Consider the following 12534-nt stretch of genomic DNA (forward strand, 5'->3'; position numbering starts at 1 on the left):
CGGGGGGGCACCCAGGAGCTGCACATACTGGGCCCTGCAGGACGGGGGGGGGCGCCCAGGAGCTGCACATACTGGGCCCTGCAGGATGGGGGGGGGGCGCCCAGGAGCTGCACATACTGGGCCCTGCAGGACGGGGGGGGGGGCGCCCAGGAGCTGCACATACTGGGCCCTGCAGGATGGGGGGGGGGGGGCGCCCAGGAGCTGCACATACTGGGCCCTGCAGGACGGGGGGGGGGGGCGCCCAGGAGCTGCACATACTGGGCCCTGCAGGACGGGGGGGGCGCCCAGGAGCTGCACATACTGGGCCCTGCAGGATGGGGGGGGGCACCCAGGAGCTGCACATACTGGGCCCTGCAGGATGGGGGGGGGGCGCCCAGGAGCTGCACATACTGGGCCCTGCAGGACGGGGGGGGGCGCCCAGGAGCTGCACATACTGGGCCCTGCAGGACGGGGGGGGGCGCCCAGGAGCTGCACATACTGGGCCCTGCAGGATGGGGGGGGGGCGCCCAGGAGCTGCACATACTGGGCCCTGCAGGACGGGGGGGGGGGGCGCCCAGGAGCTGCACATACTGGGCCCTGCAGGACGGGGGGGGGCGCCCAGGAGCTGCACATACTGGGCCCTGCAGGACGGGGGGGGGGGGCGCCCAGGAGCTGCACATACTGGGCCCTGCAGGATGGGGGGAGGGGCGCCCAGGAGCTGCACATACTGGGCCCTGCAGGACGGGGGGGGGGGGGCGCCCAGGAGCTGCACATACTGGGCCCTGCAGGATGGGGGGGGGGCGCCCAGGAGCTGCACATACTGGGCCCTGCAGGACGGGGGGGGGCGCCCAGGAGCTGCACATACTGGGCCCTGCAGGACGGGGGGGGGGGGCGCCCAGGAGCTGCACATACTGGGCCCTGCAGGACGGGGGGGGGCGCCCAGGAGCTGCACATACTGGGCCCTGCAGGACGGGGGGGGCGCCCAGGAGCTGCACATACTGGGCCCTGCAGGACGGGGGGGGGCGCCCAGGAGCTGCACATACTGGGCCCTGCAGGACGGGGGGGGGGGCGCCCAGGAGCTGCACATACTGGGCCCTGCAGGACGGGGGGGGGGCACCCAGGAGCTGCGCATACTGGGCCCTGCAGGACGGGGGGGGCACCCAGGAGCTGCACATACTGGGCCCTGCAGGACGGGGGGGGGGGCGCCCAGGAGCTGCACATACTGGGCCCTGCAGGACGGGGGGGGGGGCACCCAGGAGCTGCACATACTGGGCCCTGCAGGACGGGGGGGGCACCCAGGAGCTGCACATACTGGGCCCTGCAGGACGGGGGGGGGCGCCCAGGAGCTGCACATACTGGGCCCTGCAGGACGGGGGGGGCGCCCAGGAGCTGCACATACTGGGCCCTGCAGGACGGGGGGGGGGGGCACCCAGGAGCTGCACATACTGGGCCCTGCAGGATAGCGGGGGGGGGGCGCCTGGGGCCCAGGAGATGCGCATGCTGCTCCCAGCCCCATGGGGAACATGCGGGCTCCCGGTGGGCCGCGAAGGGCCAAGGGCGAGAGGGTCTGCAGGTTTCCTCTGAGCCCCCCGTGCTCCTGGAGCAGGCAGGCAGCCCCCCTCCCCTGAGCCCACAGCTGCCCCCTTCATCCAAGGGGCTGGTGCCAGGCCCTGGCTTCCTTCCCCTCTGCTCCATGGAGTGGGGGACCCGCCCCGCAGGCACCGGGGCCCCTCCCGCACCCCCTCCTGGGCCGAGACCCGCGGGAAGGAGAGCGCGTGGCCGGCAGCGGCACGGGCAGGACCGTGCTGAAGGGCCCCGGGGGTTAAAAAAAGGAAGAAAATGCCGGGCTGGCTCGGAGACCCTGCCCACAAAGGGACTTTTCATCTTTGATGCTGGCTGCCAAGCTCGCTAGCGCCCTGCCTGCGCGGCGTGAGGCTGTGGGGCGTGGAGCTGCGCCGGGCGCCATGGGCCAGAGCAGGGCCACGGACCTCCCCAGCCCGGGCAGCTCCCTGTGCCAGTGTAGGGGCCAGGGCTCCTGCAGGCTGGGGGGCGGTCTGTGTGTCGGGGTCCCTGGCGTGGGGGAGCGGCTGTGCGGGGCCCAGCTTGTCCTGGCCTTGCCCACTCATGAAACGCTCCCCAGCTGCTCTCTGGCTCCTCCGACCGTCAGAGCTCGCCAGGCGCTGACTCGGCCCCCTGCTCCCCTGGGCCGGCAACTCACTCCAGGCCCCCTGCCCCCCTGGGCCGGCAACTCACTCCAGGCCTCCTGCTCCCCTGGGCCGGCAACTCACTCCAGGCCCCCTGCCCCCCTGGGCCGGCAACTCACTCCAGGCCTCCTGCTCCCCTGGGCCGGCAACTCACTCCAGGCCCCCTGCCCCCCTGGGCCGGCAACTCACTCCAGGCCCCCTGCCCAGTGGCAGCCAGCGGGCGGCCGGGCGTGGCGCTTACCATGGTGCCGATGCTGTAGGTGGCTGCGGGGCCGATGGTGTGGTGGTAGGGGTCTGCGGCCGCGTACACTCTGCCATAGCTAGGAGCAAGCAGAGGGGAGTTAGGAGTCCAGGTGGGGACCTCCCCTCCTCTGGGCCATGGGGGGGGGTCTATCCCATGGGGGGGTCTCCGCCCCTGGGCCCAGTGCTGCATTTATCTGATGCTTCTGCTGGCCAGGCCGCGTCCCCTGCAGCCACCCGTCCGCGCCGCGGGGCAGCCTCTAGCACTGGGCAGGGCCGGGGGTCGCTCCCTGGCCGCCCCAGGACTGCTGGAGAGCCCCTTGGCTCTGGGTGGGGTTCTCGTCCCTCCCGGGGAGTCAGGCCAGACTCAGGCCGCTCTGCTCCCCACAGGCCAGGGTTCTGCCCCGCGAGGGAGGGAAATGGGAGGCCGGGAGCCGCTGGCGGGACGGGGCAGGCCCTGGCTGCAGCGAGTTCCCAGTTCTCAGCATGGCCCCGCCTTGCCAGGCGCCCACGAGGCCGACGCGTCTCCCGGGCTGACCCGAGCGGGGCGGGGAGAGCAGCACCTCACCTGTCGCTGTACGCCGCCGCCGCCGGCTGGGCGTACCTGTAGGCCGCGTAACCCCCCTGCGGGAGCAAGAGGAGACAAGATGGCAGACGGGCGGGGCAGGTCCCGGGGCTCCTCGCACGGGTGCAGCATTCCCGGGGCCTTGCACACGCGTGGCCGGACGCCAGTCCCCGCTGGCTTTACCGAGGCATCACGCCAGACAGACCCGCCAGCTGCCCGCACGGCCAGGCCAGCGGCTTCTCAGCAGGGAGGCGGGTGTGGGGCACCAGATCCTGCTCAGCACTGGCCTGCCAAGGGGCCTTGCTCGGGGCCCAGGGGTCGGCACTGTGCCCCCTTTGCCTCCCTGCTCCTCCCCCACAAGCACCTCGGCCTGCGCCCTTCCGCCCGCCTCCCTGCCTGCGCCCACACGCCCGGCCTCCATGCTGGCTCCTTTTAGCCCCCACAAACGTGGGTCTCCCAGCTGGGAATGGGCCACTGGCAGCCCCCGCTGGTTTGGCCCCCAGAGTACTGAGTTCTGGGCTTGCCCGGGGCCAGTCTGTCTCCTCCTGCCCAGCTTCCAACTCCTCGCCTTGTAACGGGGGCACAAAACCCACCCTCAGAGCCACCGCCCCGCTGGGTGCCCAGCTGGCGTACTCCCAGCTGCTGCCAGCAGGGGCGATGCAGGGCCGAGGGCCGGCCCCCCGATATCCCGGCATCTTCTCAGCCCCCACCCCGGTGCCGGGGCCGATTCAAGCCGCCTCGGCCTCGTGTGGCACGAGCAAGGGCCCGTGCCCCAGGGCCCAGCAGCAGCGGGCAGCACTTACGTAAATTTCGGCGCCATAGAATCCATCCTGGTACACGACCCTGCGGAGAGACGGGGCGCGTCAGCGGGCGAGCCGGGAGCCGGGGCCGTGCTGGGAGGGGAGCGGCAGGCTCTCTGAAGGGGGGTTACTGTTTCATTGTGGGCCTGGCCCGTCGCCCCACCCTGGCTTGCAGCTGGGTGTCAGAACAGGCTCTGGAGCGCCCCAGCCAGGCTGAGATCAGGCTGCTGCAGGCTGGCCTGGGCGGACCTGCAAGTGCTCGTGTGGCAATGAAACTGCAGGCACTTTTCTCTGGGGGTTGCTCGGTGGCACGCGGGGGCTGGCCCCCAGCGACGGAGGGAGGGCACAGACCTGCCAGGAACAGGCTGCAGGCATGGGAAGTCAGTCTGGGTGCGTGTGGCTGGAATCGGCACATCCTTCTATTAATGCAGCACAGGCCTGAGCAAAATACGGCCCACGGGCTGCACCCAGCCCACCAAGCCACCAGATCCGGCCCGCGGACGCTGCGGGGAGCCCCAGGCAGGCTCCCCCTTGCCTTGCCCCGCCCGCCGCTCAGAAATGCGGCTGCCACGTCCCAGTTCTCTTTCAAGAGTGTGAGCCTGGGGGGTGGGGGTGGGAGGAAGGCTTCAGGCACTGCCCCACCCCCAGCAGAATCCCATTGGCTGGTTTCTGGCCAAAAACAGGCCAATGGGAGCTGCCTGTTTGAATAACGGGCAGTACACGAAGCACCACGATCCCCTCCTCTCAGGCTCATAGTTATTCAGGCACACAGGGCCCTGCAGCCTGGGTGAGGGTGGGGCAGGCTGCCTGCCTGAGAAACCTGCTGGGCTGCTGGCTGGGAGTCACCCAGGTAAGTCTCCTGGCCAGAGCCTGCCTCTGCCACCCAGCCCCTCATCCACCTTCCCCAACCCTCTGCCCCCTCCTGCATCCATATCCCCTCCCAAATCCAGCACCCCAATCCCCTGCCCTGTCACAACCCCCTCCTTCCCAAACTCCTGTATGACATAGTGGGGGCTGTCGGCTCTGCAACCCGGGGTCCCCCTGGGCTGTGATTCCCACTTACTCACCCACCTGTGCATGGCCCAGACACCCAGTCCCAGCCTGAGCCGATAACAAGGCTCTTCCCAGGGGGGAGACAAAGGGAGGGAGGGGGAGGCGGCCACCTGGCTGGGGGCAGGGCCTGGGAGCTGGGCAGTTTGGTCTGGAAAAACATGGAGAGAAGAGACTAAGCTGAGTACTGGGGTTGAGGGGTGCGGTGGACCCCTACACCGGGGGGTCTGAGGCTGCCTGGCCCTGACCCCGGTAACCACGTCCCGTCTGTGCTGGGCTGTATCTGGGAGAAGCAATAAACCCCCCTGTTCTATGGGCTGGCGGAGTCTCATCTTGCTGCTACAGGGGTGCAGCAAGGGCCGTCACACCCTGCGCCCCGGTTCCCTGCCCTAGGTCACTTCCCAAACCCCTGCACTCGTCCAGTGCTCCAGGTCACAACCACCTCCTTCACCCACCTCCCTCCTAGACCCCATTCTCCCTGCTGCACCCCAGTCTCTTCTCCCACGCTCCCTTCCGCACCCACCCTCCATCCCTGACCCCGCACCTCCTCCAGTCAAGTGTGCGGCTCTCGACCTCTTTCCAACAACACGCCGCAGCCCCCGTGGGCATGACTGCTCGCCGTGCTGGGGGGCCGAGTCTGATGCTGCAGCCAGATGCCAGCTCTCGCCCGAGCCCCAGGCATGGGCAACCAGCTGGCAGCCTCGTAGCTGGAGACCAGAGCGGGCGCCTGGGGGTGGCTTTGCTCCAAGTCGGTATCAGTCTTAGAGGTCAGACCCCGGCGGAGCTGGGCGTAGGGACCGGGCTCTTGCCAGGGACGATTTGGGGTGACCACTGATCACATGGCCCAGTTTGCTGGGGGGGGGGGACACCTCTGAGAGTCCAAATTTCTCAGTCTGGGTCTAGACGGAGAAACACGAATCCCAACCGCTGCCACGGTCCATGAGTCAGCAGAAAGATGGTGGGTCCTTTCACGGGACCCGGGTCCTTTCACGGGACCCTGGCCCTGGACGGCCCCTGGACTGGAGAGGCCAAGGCTCTGCCTGCGGCCAGCCAGGGGCTCACAGATCCCGACTTGGTGAACTCCGGTGGCTGGACACACCTCTGGCCCAGGCCGTGCCCTGGGGCTGCTGCAGCCAGTGCAAAGGAGCCCCCCCCCCCCCCGCCATCGGGGGAGGGGTACTCGGAGGGAGAAACCCCCCCCTCAGGAGACACCCAGAGATGGAAGCAGCCTTCAGAGAACCCTGCTCCACTGAGTCGCCCCCCCCGGCCGCACACGTGGGGGGCGGAGCCTTGCACAGAGACCCCGGTTCCCTGCGCGGGGGCTGGGCTTCTCCAGCCACACAGGCTGAGACAGGCAGCCCCTCCCCAGCAAAGCCCATCTCCCGGGGGGGGGGGGGGGGGCATCGGAGCACCCTGGGATACTCACGTGCCGTAGGTGGGGATGGGCGGGGGCGGGGGGGCGGCGCGGAACGTGTTGTAGACAGCCCGGCCCCGGCCCCGTAAGTGCGCCCCTCGGTAGGCAACGGCTGTGCCCGTGGCTGGGTAAGGGAAGCCTGTGACTGGAGGCGAGAGAGAGACGTGAGCACCCCGGGGCAGCTCTCCGGCGCGCGCCTGCCCACGCGGGGGCCACCCTGGCGGAGACATAAGGGCCCCGCCTACCTGGCGCACGCCCGGCTCAGCAGCTGCTCCAAACACCACCCCCCAGTCACCGGCGCCAGCCCCAGGCGGCAGGAAGCCCCGGCATGCCCGCTCCGGCGCCCGCCCAGAGCCACGCGGCCACCCTGTGCCGAGGGAAGGTAGTGCAGGAGCCCGGGCAGAGCCGGGGAGGGTACCAGTTCTCAGCACTGGCCCTGGCACTGTGCCCATCGCCTTGGGGCGTTGCCATGGCAACCTCCTGACCCCCTCCCCCATAGGGCACTGCCCAGCACCAGGCTGGTGCTCCCTGGGGTGGTGACCCCAGCCTGGCTCGCACCCCAGAGACAGGCTGCTGAGAGGCCCCAAGGGGACACCCTCCCCCCCAGCCACGGGGCAGCCTGACCCCGCCGTACCTGCATAGAATTCAGGACCATAGACAGCTCCCACCACCGGGTTCAGCTTCCAGCCTGCGGCACAAACAGCGAGACAGTGAGAGCCCCGGGCCCTGCACCGAGTTCTCAGCCCACCCGGCCAGCAGGGGCCTGGGCAGGCGGCCGGGGGCAGCGGGGGCCTGGGCCTTCCCTTGGCCCCGGGTGCGCTGGGGGGAGGTGCTGACGGGGCTGGGGGCTGGCTCTGGCTCACTGCCTGAGCTCCGGAGGGCCCAGCAGAGATCCCAGGCCAGCCTCAGGCCCTGGGGGTGGGAAGAAGAAAAGCCCCAATCCCCCCCGACCCGTGCGAGCTCGGGCTCCCGGCGCTGGGGCGCTTACCGTTGATGTAGGGATTGGCAGCCTTTTTGTTGGTCATGACGCGGGCGGTGGCGTTGTTCACCTGCGGGAGAGAGGGCCCAGCACAGCTCAGCATCGGCAGCCAGCGAGCCCAACGGAGCCCTTCCGGCCGGGGCCGGGGCGTCATCACCGGGGCCAGGCAAAGTGCTCTCCCGGAGCTCTGCCCCGCTGCCTGGAACCCCCGGCACCAGCCCAGAGCCTGCCCACGGCTCCCGCTGCACCACGAGCCCAGCCCACGACCTGCCCCGGCTCCCGCTGCACCAGGAGCCCAGCCCACGACCTGCCCTGGCTCCCGCTGCACCACGAGCCCAGCCCACGACCTGCCCCAGCTCCCGCTGCACCAGGAGCCCACCCCACGACCTGCCCCGGCTCCCGCTGCACCACGAGCCCACCCCACGACCTGCCCCCGGCTCCCGCTGCACCACGAGCCCACCCCACGACCTGCCCTGGCTCCCGCTGCACCACAAGCCCAGCCCACGACCTGCCCTGGCTCCCGCTGCACCACGAGCCCAGCGCACAACCTGCCCCCGGCTCCCGCTGCACCAGGAGCCCAGCCCACGACCTGCCCTGGCTCCCGCTGCACCACAAGCCCAGCCCATGACCTGACCTGGCTCCCGCTGCACCACGAGCCCAGCCCACGACCTGCCCCGGCTCCCGCTGCCCCACGACCTGCCCCGGCTCCCGCTGCACCAGGAGCCCAGCCCACGACCTGCCCTGGCTCCCGCTGCACCAGGAGCCCAGCCCACGGCCTGGCCCCGGCTCCCGCTGCACCACGAGCCCAGCCCACGACCTGCCTTGGCTCCCGCTGCACCAGGAGCCCAGCCCACGACCTGCCTTGGCTCCCGCTGCACCACGAGCCCAGCCCACGACCTGCCCTGGCTCCCGCTGCACCACGAGCCCAGCCCACGACCTGCCCTGGCTCCCGCTGCACCACGAGCCCAGCCCACGACCTGCCTTGGCTCCCGCTGCACCACGAGCCCAGCCCACGACCTGCCCTGGCTCCCGCTGCACCAGGAGCCCAGCCCACGGCCTGGCCCCAGCTCCATCGCCCCTGGCTCCTGCTGCACCATGAGCCCAGCCCACGACCTGCCCTGGCTCCCGCTGCACCAGGAGCCCAGCCCACGACCTGCCCTGGCTCCCGCTGCACCACGAGCCCAGCCCACGACCTGCCCTGGCTCCCGCTGCACCAGGAGCCCAGCCCATGGCCTGGCCCCAGCTCCATCGCCCCTGGCTCCTGCTGCACCACGAGCCCAGCCCACGACCTGCCCTGGCTCCCGCTGCACCACGAGCCCAGCCCACGACCTGCCCTGGCTCCCGCTGCACCACGAGCCCAGCCCACGAGCTGCCTTGGCTCCCGCTGCACCACGAGCCCAGCCCACGACCTGCCCTGGCTCCCGCTGCACCAGGAGCCCAGCCCATGGCCTGGCCCCAGCTCCATCGCCCCTGGCTCCCGCTGCACCAGGAGCCCAGCCCACGACCTGCCCTGGCTCCCGCTGCACCAGGAGCCCAGCCCATGGCCTGGCCCCAGCTCCATCGCCCCTGGCTCCCGCTGCACCACGAGCCCAGCGCAAGGACTTTGCTGACGTGCACAAGGGGCTGTGCTGCTACCAGCTCCTTATGGGGAAAATGTCACGGTAGCCTGGGAGCTGTATCAGGGGCGTGGCCATGAGGCAGCGAGAGAGAGGCCCGTGCGAGGCACGCCGCCCGTCCGGTGCGAGGCGCGGGCGTGCGAGGGGGAGGCGGGGCGGGCTGCAGGGGGGACGCCGTCCGGAGTGAGGCGCGGGCGTGCGAGCGGGAGGCGGGGCAGGCTGCGGGGGGGACGCCGTCCGGAGTGAGGCGCGGGCGTGCGAGCGGGAGGTGGGACGGGCTGCGGGGGGACGCTGTCTGGTGTGAGGGGCGGGCGTGCGAGCGGGAGGCGGGGCGGGCTGCGGGGGGGACGCCGTCCGGTGCGAGGGGCGGGCGTGCGAGCAGGAGGCGGGGCGGGCTGCAGGGGGGACGCCGTCCGGTGCGAGGGGCGGGCGTGCGAGCGGGAGGCGGGGCGGGCTGCGGGGGGGACGCCGTCCGGTGCGAGGGGCGGGCGTGCGAGCGGGAGGCGGGGCGGGCTGCGGGGGGGACGCCGTCCGGTGCGAGGGGCGGGCGTGCGAGCGGGAGGCGGGGCGGGCTGCGGGGGGGACGCCGTCCGGTGCGAGGGGCGGGCGTGCGAGCGGGAGGCGGGGCGGGCTGCGGGGGGGACGCTGTCAGGTGCGAGGGGCGGGCGTGCGAGCGGGAGGCGGGGGGGCTGCGGGGGGGACGCTGTCTGGTGCGAGGGGCGGGCGTGCGAGCGGGAGGCGGGGGGGCTGCGGGGGGGACGCTGTCCGGTGCGAGGGGCGGGCGTGCGAGCGGGAGGCGGGGGGGCTGCGGGGGGGACGCCGTCCGGTGCGAGGGGCGGGCGTGCGAGCGGGAGGCGGGGGGGCTGCGGGGGGGACGCCGTCCGGAGTGAGGGGCGGGCGTGCGAGCGGGAGGCGGGGGGGCTGCGGGGGGGACGCCGTCCGGTGCGAGGGGCGGGCGTGCGAGCGGGAGGCGGGGCGGGCTGCGGGGGGGACGCTGTCAGGTGCGAGGGGCGGGCGTGCGAGCGGGAGGCGGGGGGGCTGCGGGGGGGACGCTGTCTGGTGCGAGGGGCGGGCGTGCGAGCGGGAGGCGGGGGGGCTGCGGGGGGGACGCTGTCCGGTGCGAGGGGCGGGCGTGCGAGCGGGAGGCGGGGGGGCTGCGGGGGGGACGCCGTCCGGTGCGAGGGGCGGGCGTGCGAGCGGGAGGCGGGGGGGCTGCGGGGGGGACGCCGTCCGGAGTGAGGGGCGGGCGTGCGAGCGGGAGGCGGGGGGGCTGCGGGGGGGACGCCGTCCGGTGCGAGGGGTGGGCGTGCGAGCGGGAGGCGGGGGGGGGGCTGCGGGGGGGACGCTGTCCGGAGGGAGGCGCGGCGCCTGGCCAGACTGCGGAGCCTCCTGCTTTACACGGCCCAGAGGGGCGGAGGGGAGGGCCAGGCCGGCACTGGAGAGGCGCTGGGGTAATTCTGGAGCTGGTGAATGGGGAGGACCCAACACCCTTGTCAGAGCCAGGCAGAATGCAGGGGGAGACTGAGCACATTCACCACCCCCCTGCAGCGCCCCCCAGTGGGAGCAGCCGGTCCCTCACCCCAGCCCCCCCCCTGTCAGCGCCCCCTAGTGGGAGCAGCCGGTCCCTCACCCCAGCCCCCCCCCCCCCCACTGTCAGCGCCCCCTAGTGGGAGCAGCCAATCCCTCACCCCAGCCCTGGCTCCCCCACTGTCAGTGCCCCCTAGTGGGAGCATCCGGTCCCGCACCCCAGCCCTGGCTCCCCCACTGTCAGTGCCCCCTAGTGGGAGCAGCCAATCCCTCACCCCAGCCCTGGCTCCCCCACTGTCAGTGCCCCCTAGTGGGAGCAGCCAATCCCTCACCCCAGCCCTGGCTCCCCCACTGTCAGTGCCCCCTAGTGGGAGCATCCGGTCCCGCACCCCAGCCCTGGCTCCCCCACTGTCAGCGCCCCCTAGTGGGAGCAGCCAATCCCTCACCCCAGCCCTGGCTCCCCCACTGTCAGTGCCCCCTAGTGGGAGCATCCAGTCCCGCACCCCAGCCCTGGCTCCCCCACTGTCAGCGCCCCCTAGTGGGAGCAGCCAGTCCCTCACCCCCCCCCCCCCCCCCACTGTCAGCGCCCCCTAGTGGGAGCAGCCGGTCCCGCACCCCAGCCCTGGCTCCCCCACTGTCAGCGCCCCCTAGTGGGAGCAGCCAGTCTTCTCACCCCAGCCCTGGCTCCCCCACTGTCAGCGCCCCCTAGTGGGAGCAGCCAGTCTTCTCACCCCAGCCCTGGCTCCCCCAGCTTAGCTGATGTTCAATTTTCGCCTAGGCAGCTTCCTCACTGCTGACCTGCGGCCCCTGTGATCTCAGACCTGCCCCCGCCTGCCCAGCGCTGCCTGGGCACCTCTACCCTGCCTGCGGCTCACTGCCCCCCAGCAGGGAAGGGAGCCCGGCCCGCTGGTGCACGTCAATCACGCTGGAGCTGAGCTCCGCGGAGCTGAGGCCTGGCCCGCTGGTCTCCACCTCCTCCGGCCCCGGCCCGCCCCAGCCCCATTCGCACAAGCTCTCCCCCAGCCCGTGCAATGCACCACTGCCAGGGACATGCACTGGCCTCAGCGCGCGTTCCCCTCCGCACCACGAGGAGGGGACCATGCATGACAGGGACCCGCTCTGGGCCACACGGGCATGGCCGGGGGCCAGGGAGGGCTGGGCTGAGCAGGCACAGAGGGGAGGGAGCCAGCCAAGTCTGCCTCTTGCGGACCCTCTCCATGGTTAGGGTTACCAGATAGCTTCAGAAAAATACTGGACACACTTGATCTCAGATGGGGGAAGGGGCTGGCTGGGAGGAGGTTGGGGGGAGTGGGGCTGGCCGGGGGGGAAGCAGCCGGTGGGGCGCGGGGCTGGCCGGGGGGGAAGTGGCCGGCGGGGCGCGGGGCTGGCCGGGGGGGGGGGAAGCGGGGCTGGCGGGGCAGGCGGGGCTGGCCGGGGGGGGGGAGGTGCGGGGCTGGCCGGGGGGGGGGGAAGCGGCCCCCAGGCAGGGCTGGCCGGGGGAGGTGCGGGGCTGGCCGGGGGGGAAGTGGCCGGCGGGGCGCGGGGCTGGCCGGGGGGGAAGTGGCCGGCGGGGCGCGGGGCTGGCCCGGGGTGCGGGGGGGGGGGGGGGGGGGAAGCGGCCGGCAGGGCACGGGGCTGGCTGGGGGAGGTGCGGGGCTGGGGGGGGGGGGGAAGTGGCCGGCGGGGCGCGGGGCTGGCCGGGGGGGGGGGGGGAAGCGGCCGGCAGGGCACGGGGATGGCCGGGGGAGGGGGGGGGGGGGAGGGCCGGGGGGGGGGGGAAGCGGCCGGCAGGGCACGGGGATGGCCGGGGGGGGGGGGGCGCGGCCGGGGGGGGGGGCACGGGGCTGGCTGGGGGAGGTGCGGGGCTGGCCGGGGGAGGTGGGGGGGGGGCCGGGGGGGGGAGCGGCCGGCGTGGCGCGTGGGCGAGTCTGGCCCCAGGGATTCCATCCCCCCCCGCCCCCCCCCCACTGCGTAGCTGCGTAGTTGCGTCCGGCCGGGTGCACGGGGCGGGAGCGTGTGGACCAGCCAGGCAGTGCACAACTACCCCCTGAGACTCGGGATAATCCAACGTACTTAATTAGAAAACACCCGACATTTCTATGTTCAGAACCGGACACCTGGCAACCCTCGGCATGGTCCTTGGGCCGGACCTGGACGTGC

General features: G+C 72.7%; 1 protein-coding gene across 9 annotated transcripts in view; it reads right to left on the reverse strand.

The window, feature by feature from the left end:
* Positions 1-12534, reverse strand: part of RBFOX3 (RNA binding fox-1 homolog 3) — a 198088-nt gene that overhangs the window by 2680 nt on the left and 182874 nt on the right. For 7 of the 9 annotated variants that reach the window (XM_089772019.1, XM_089772018.1, XM_089772017.1 and 4 more), the window contains 6 exons: positions 7241-7301; positions 6887-6940; positions 6265-6397; positions 3792-3831; positions 2992-3047; positions 2425-2503 (listed from right to left, as the gene is read on the reverse strand). In XM_089772019.1, the coding sequence (XP_089628145.1) occupies positions 2425-2503; positions 2992-3047; positions 3792-3831; positions 6265-6397; positions 6887-6940; positions 7241-7301 (423 nt within the window). Of the gene's footprint in view, positions 1-2424; positions 2504-2991; positions 3048-3791; positions 3832-6264; positions 6398-6886; positions 6941-7240; positions 9087-12534 lie in introns of those variants that run through there. The other 2 variants (XM_089772012.1, XM_089772013.1) reach the window with 2 other exon arrangements.

The sequence above is a fragment of the Pelodiscus sinensis genome, chromosome 20 (genome assembly GCF_052426305.1).
Source record: "Pelodiscus sinensis isolate ZL-2025 chromosome 20, ASM5242630v1, whole genome shotgun sequence".
Taxonomy (NCBI): Eukaryota; Metazoa; Chordata; order Testudines; family Trionychidae; genus Pelodiscus; species Pelodiscus sinensis.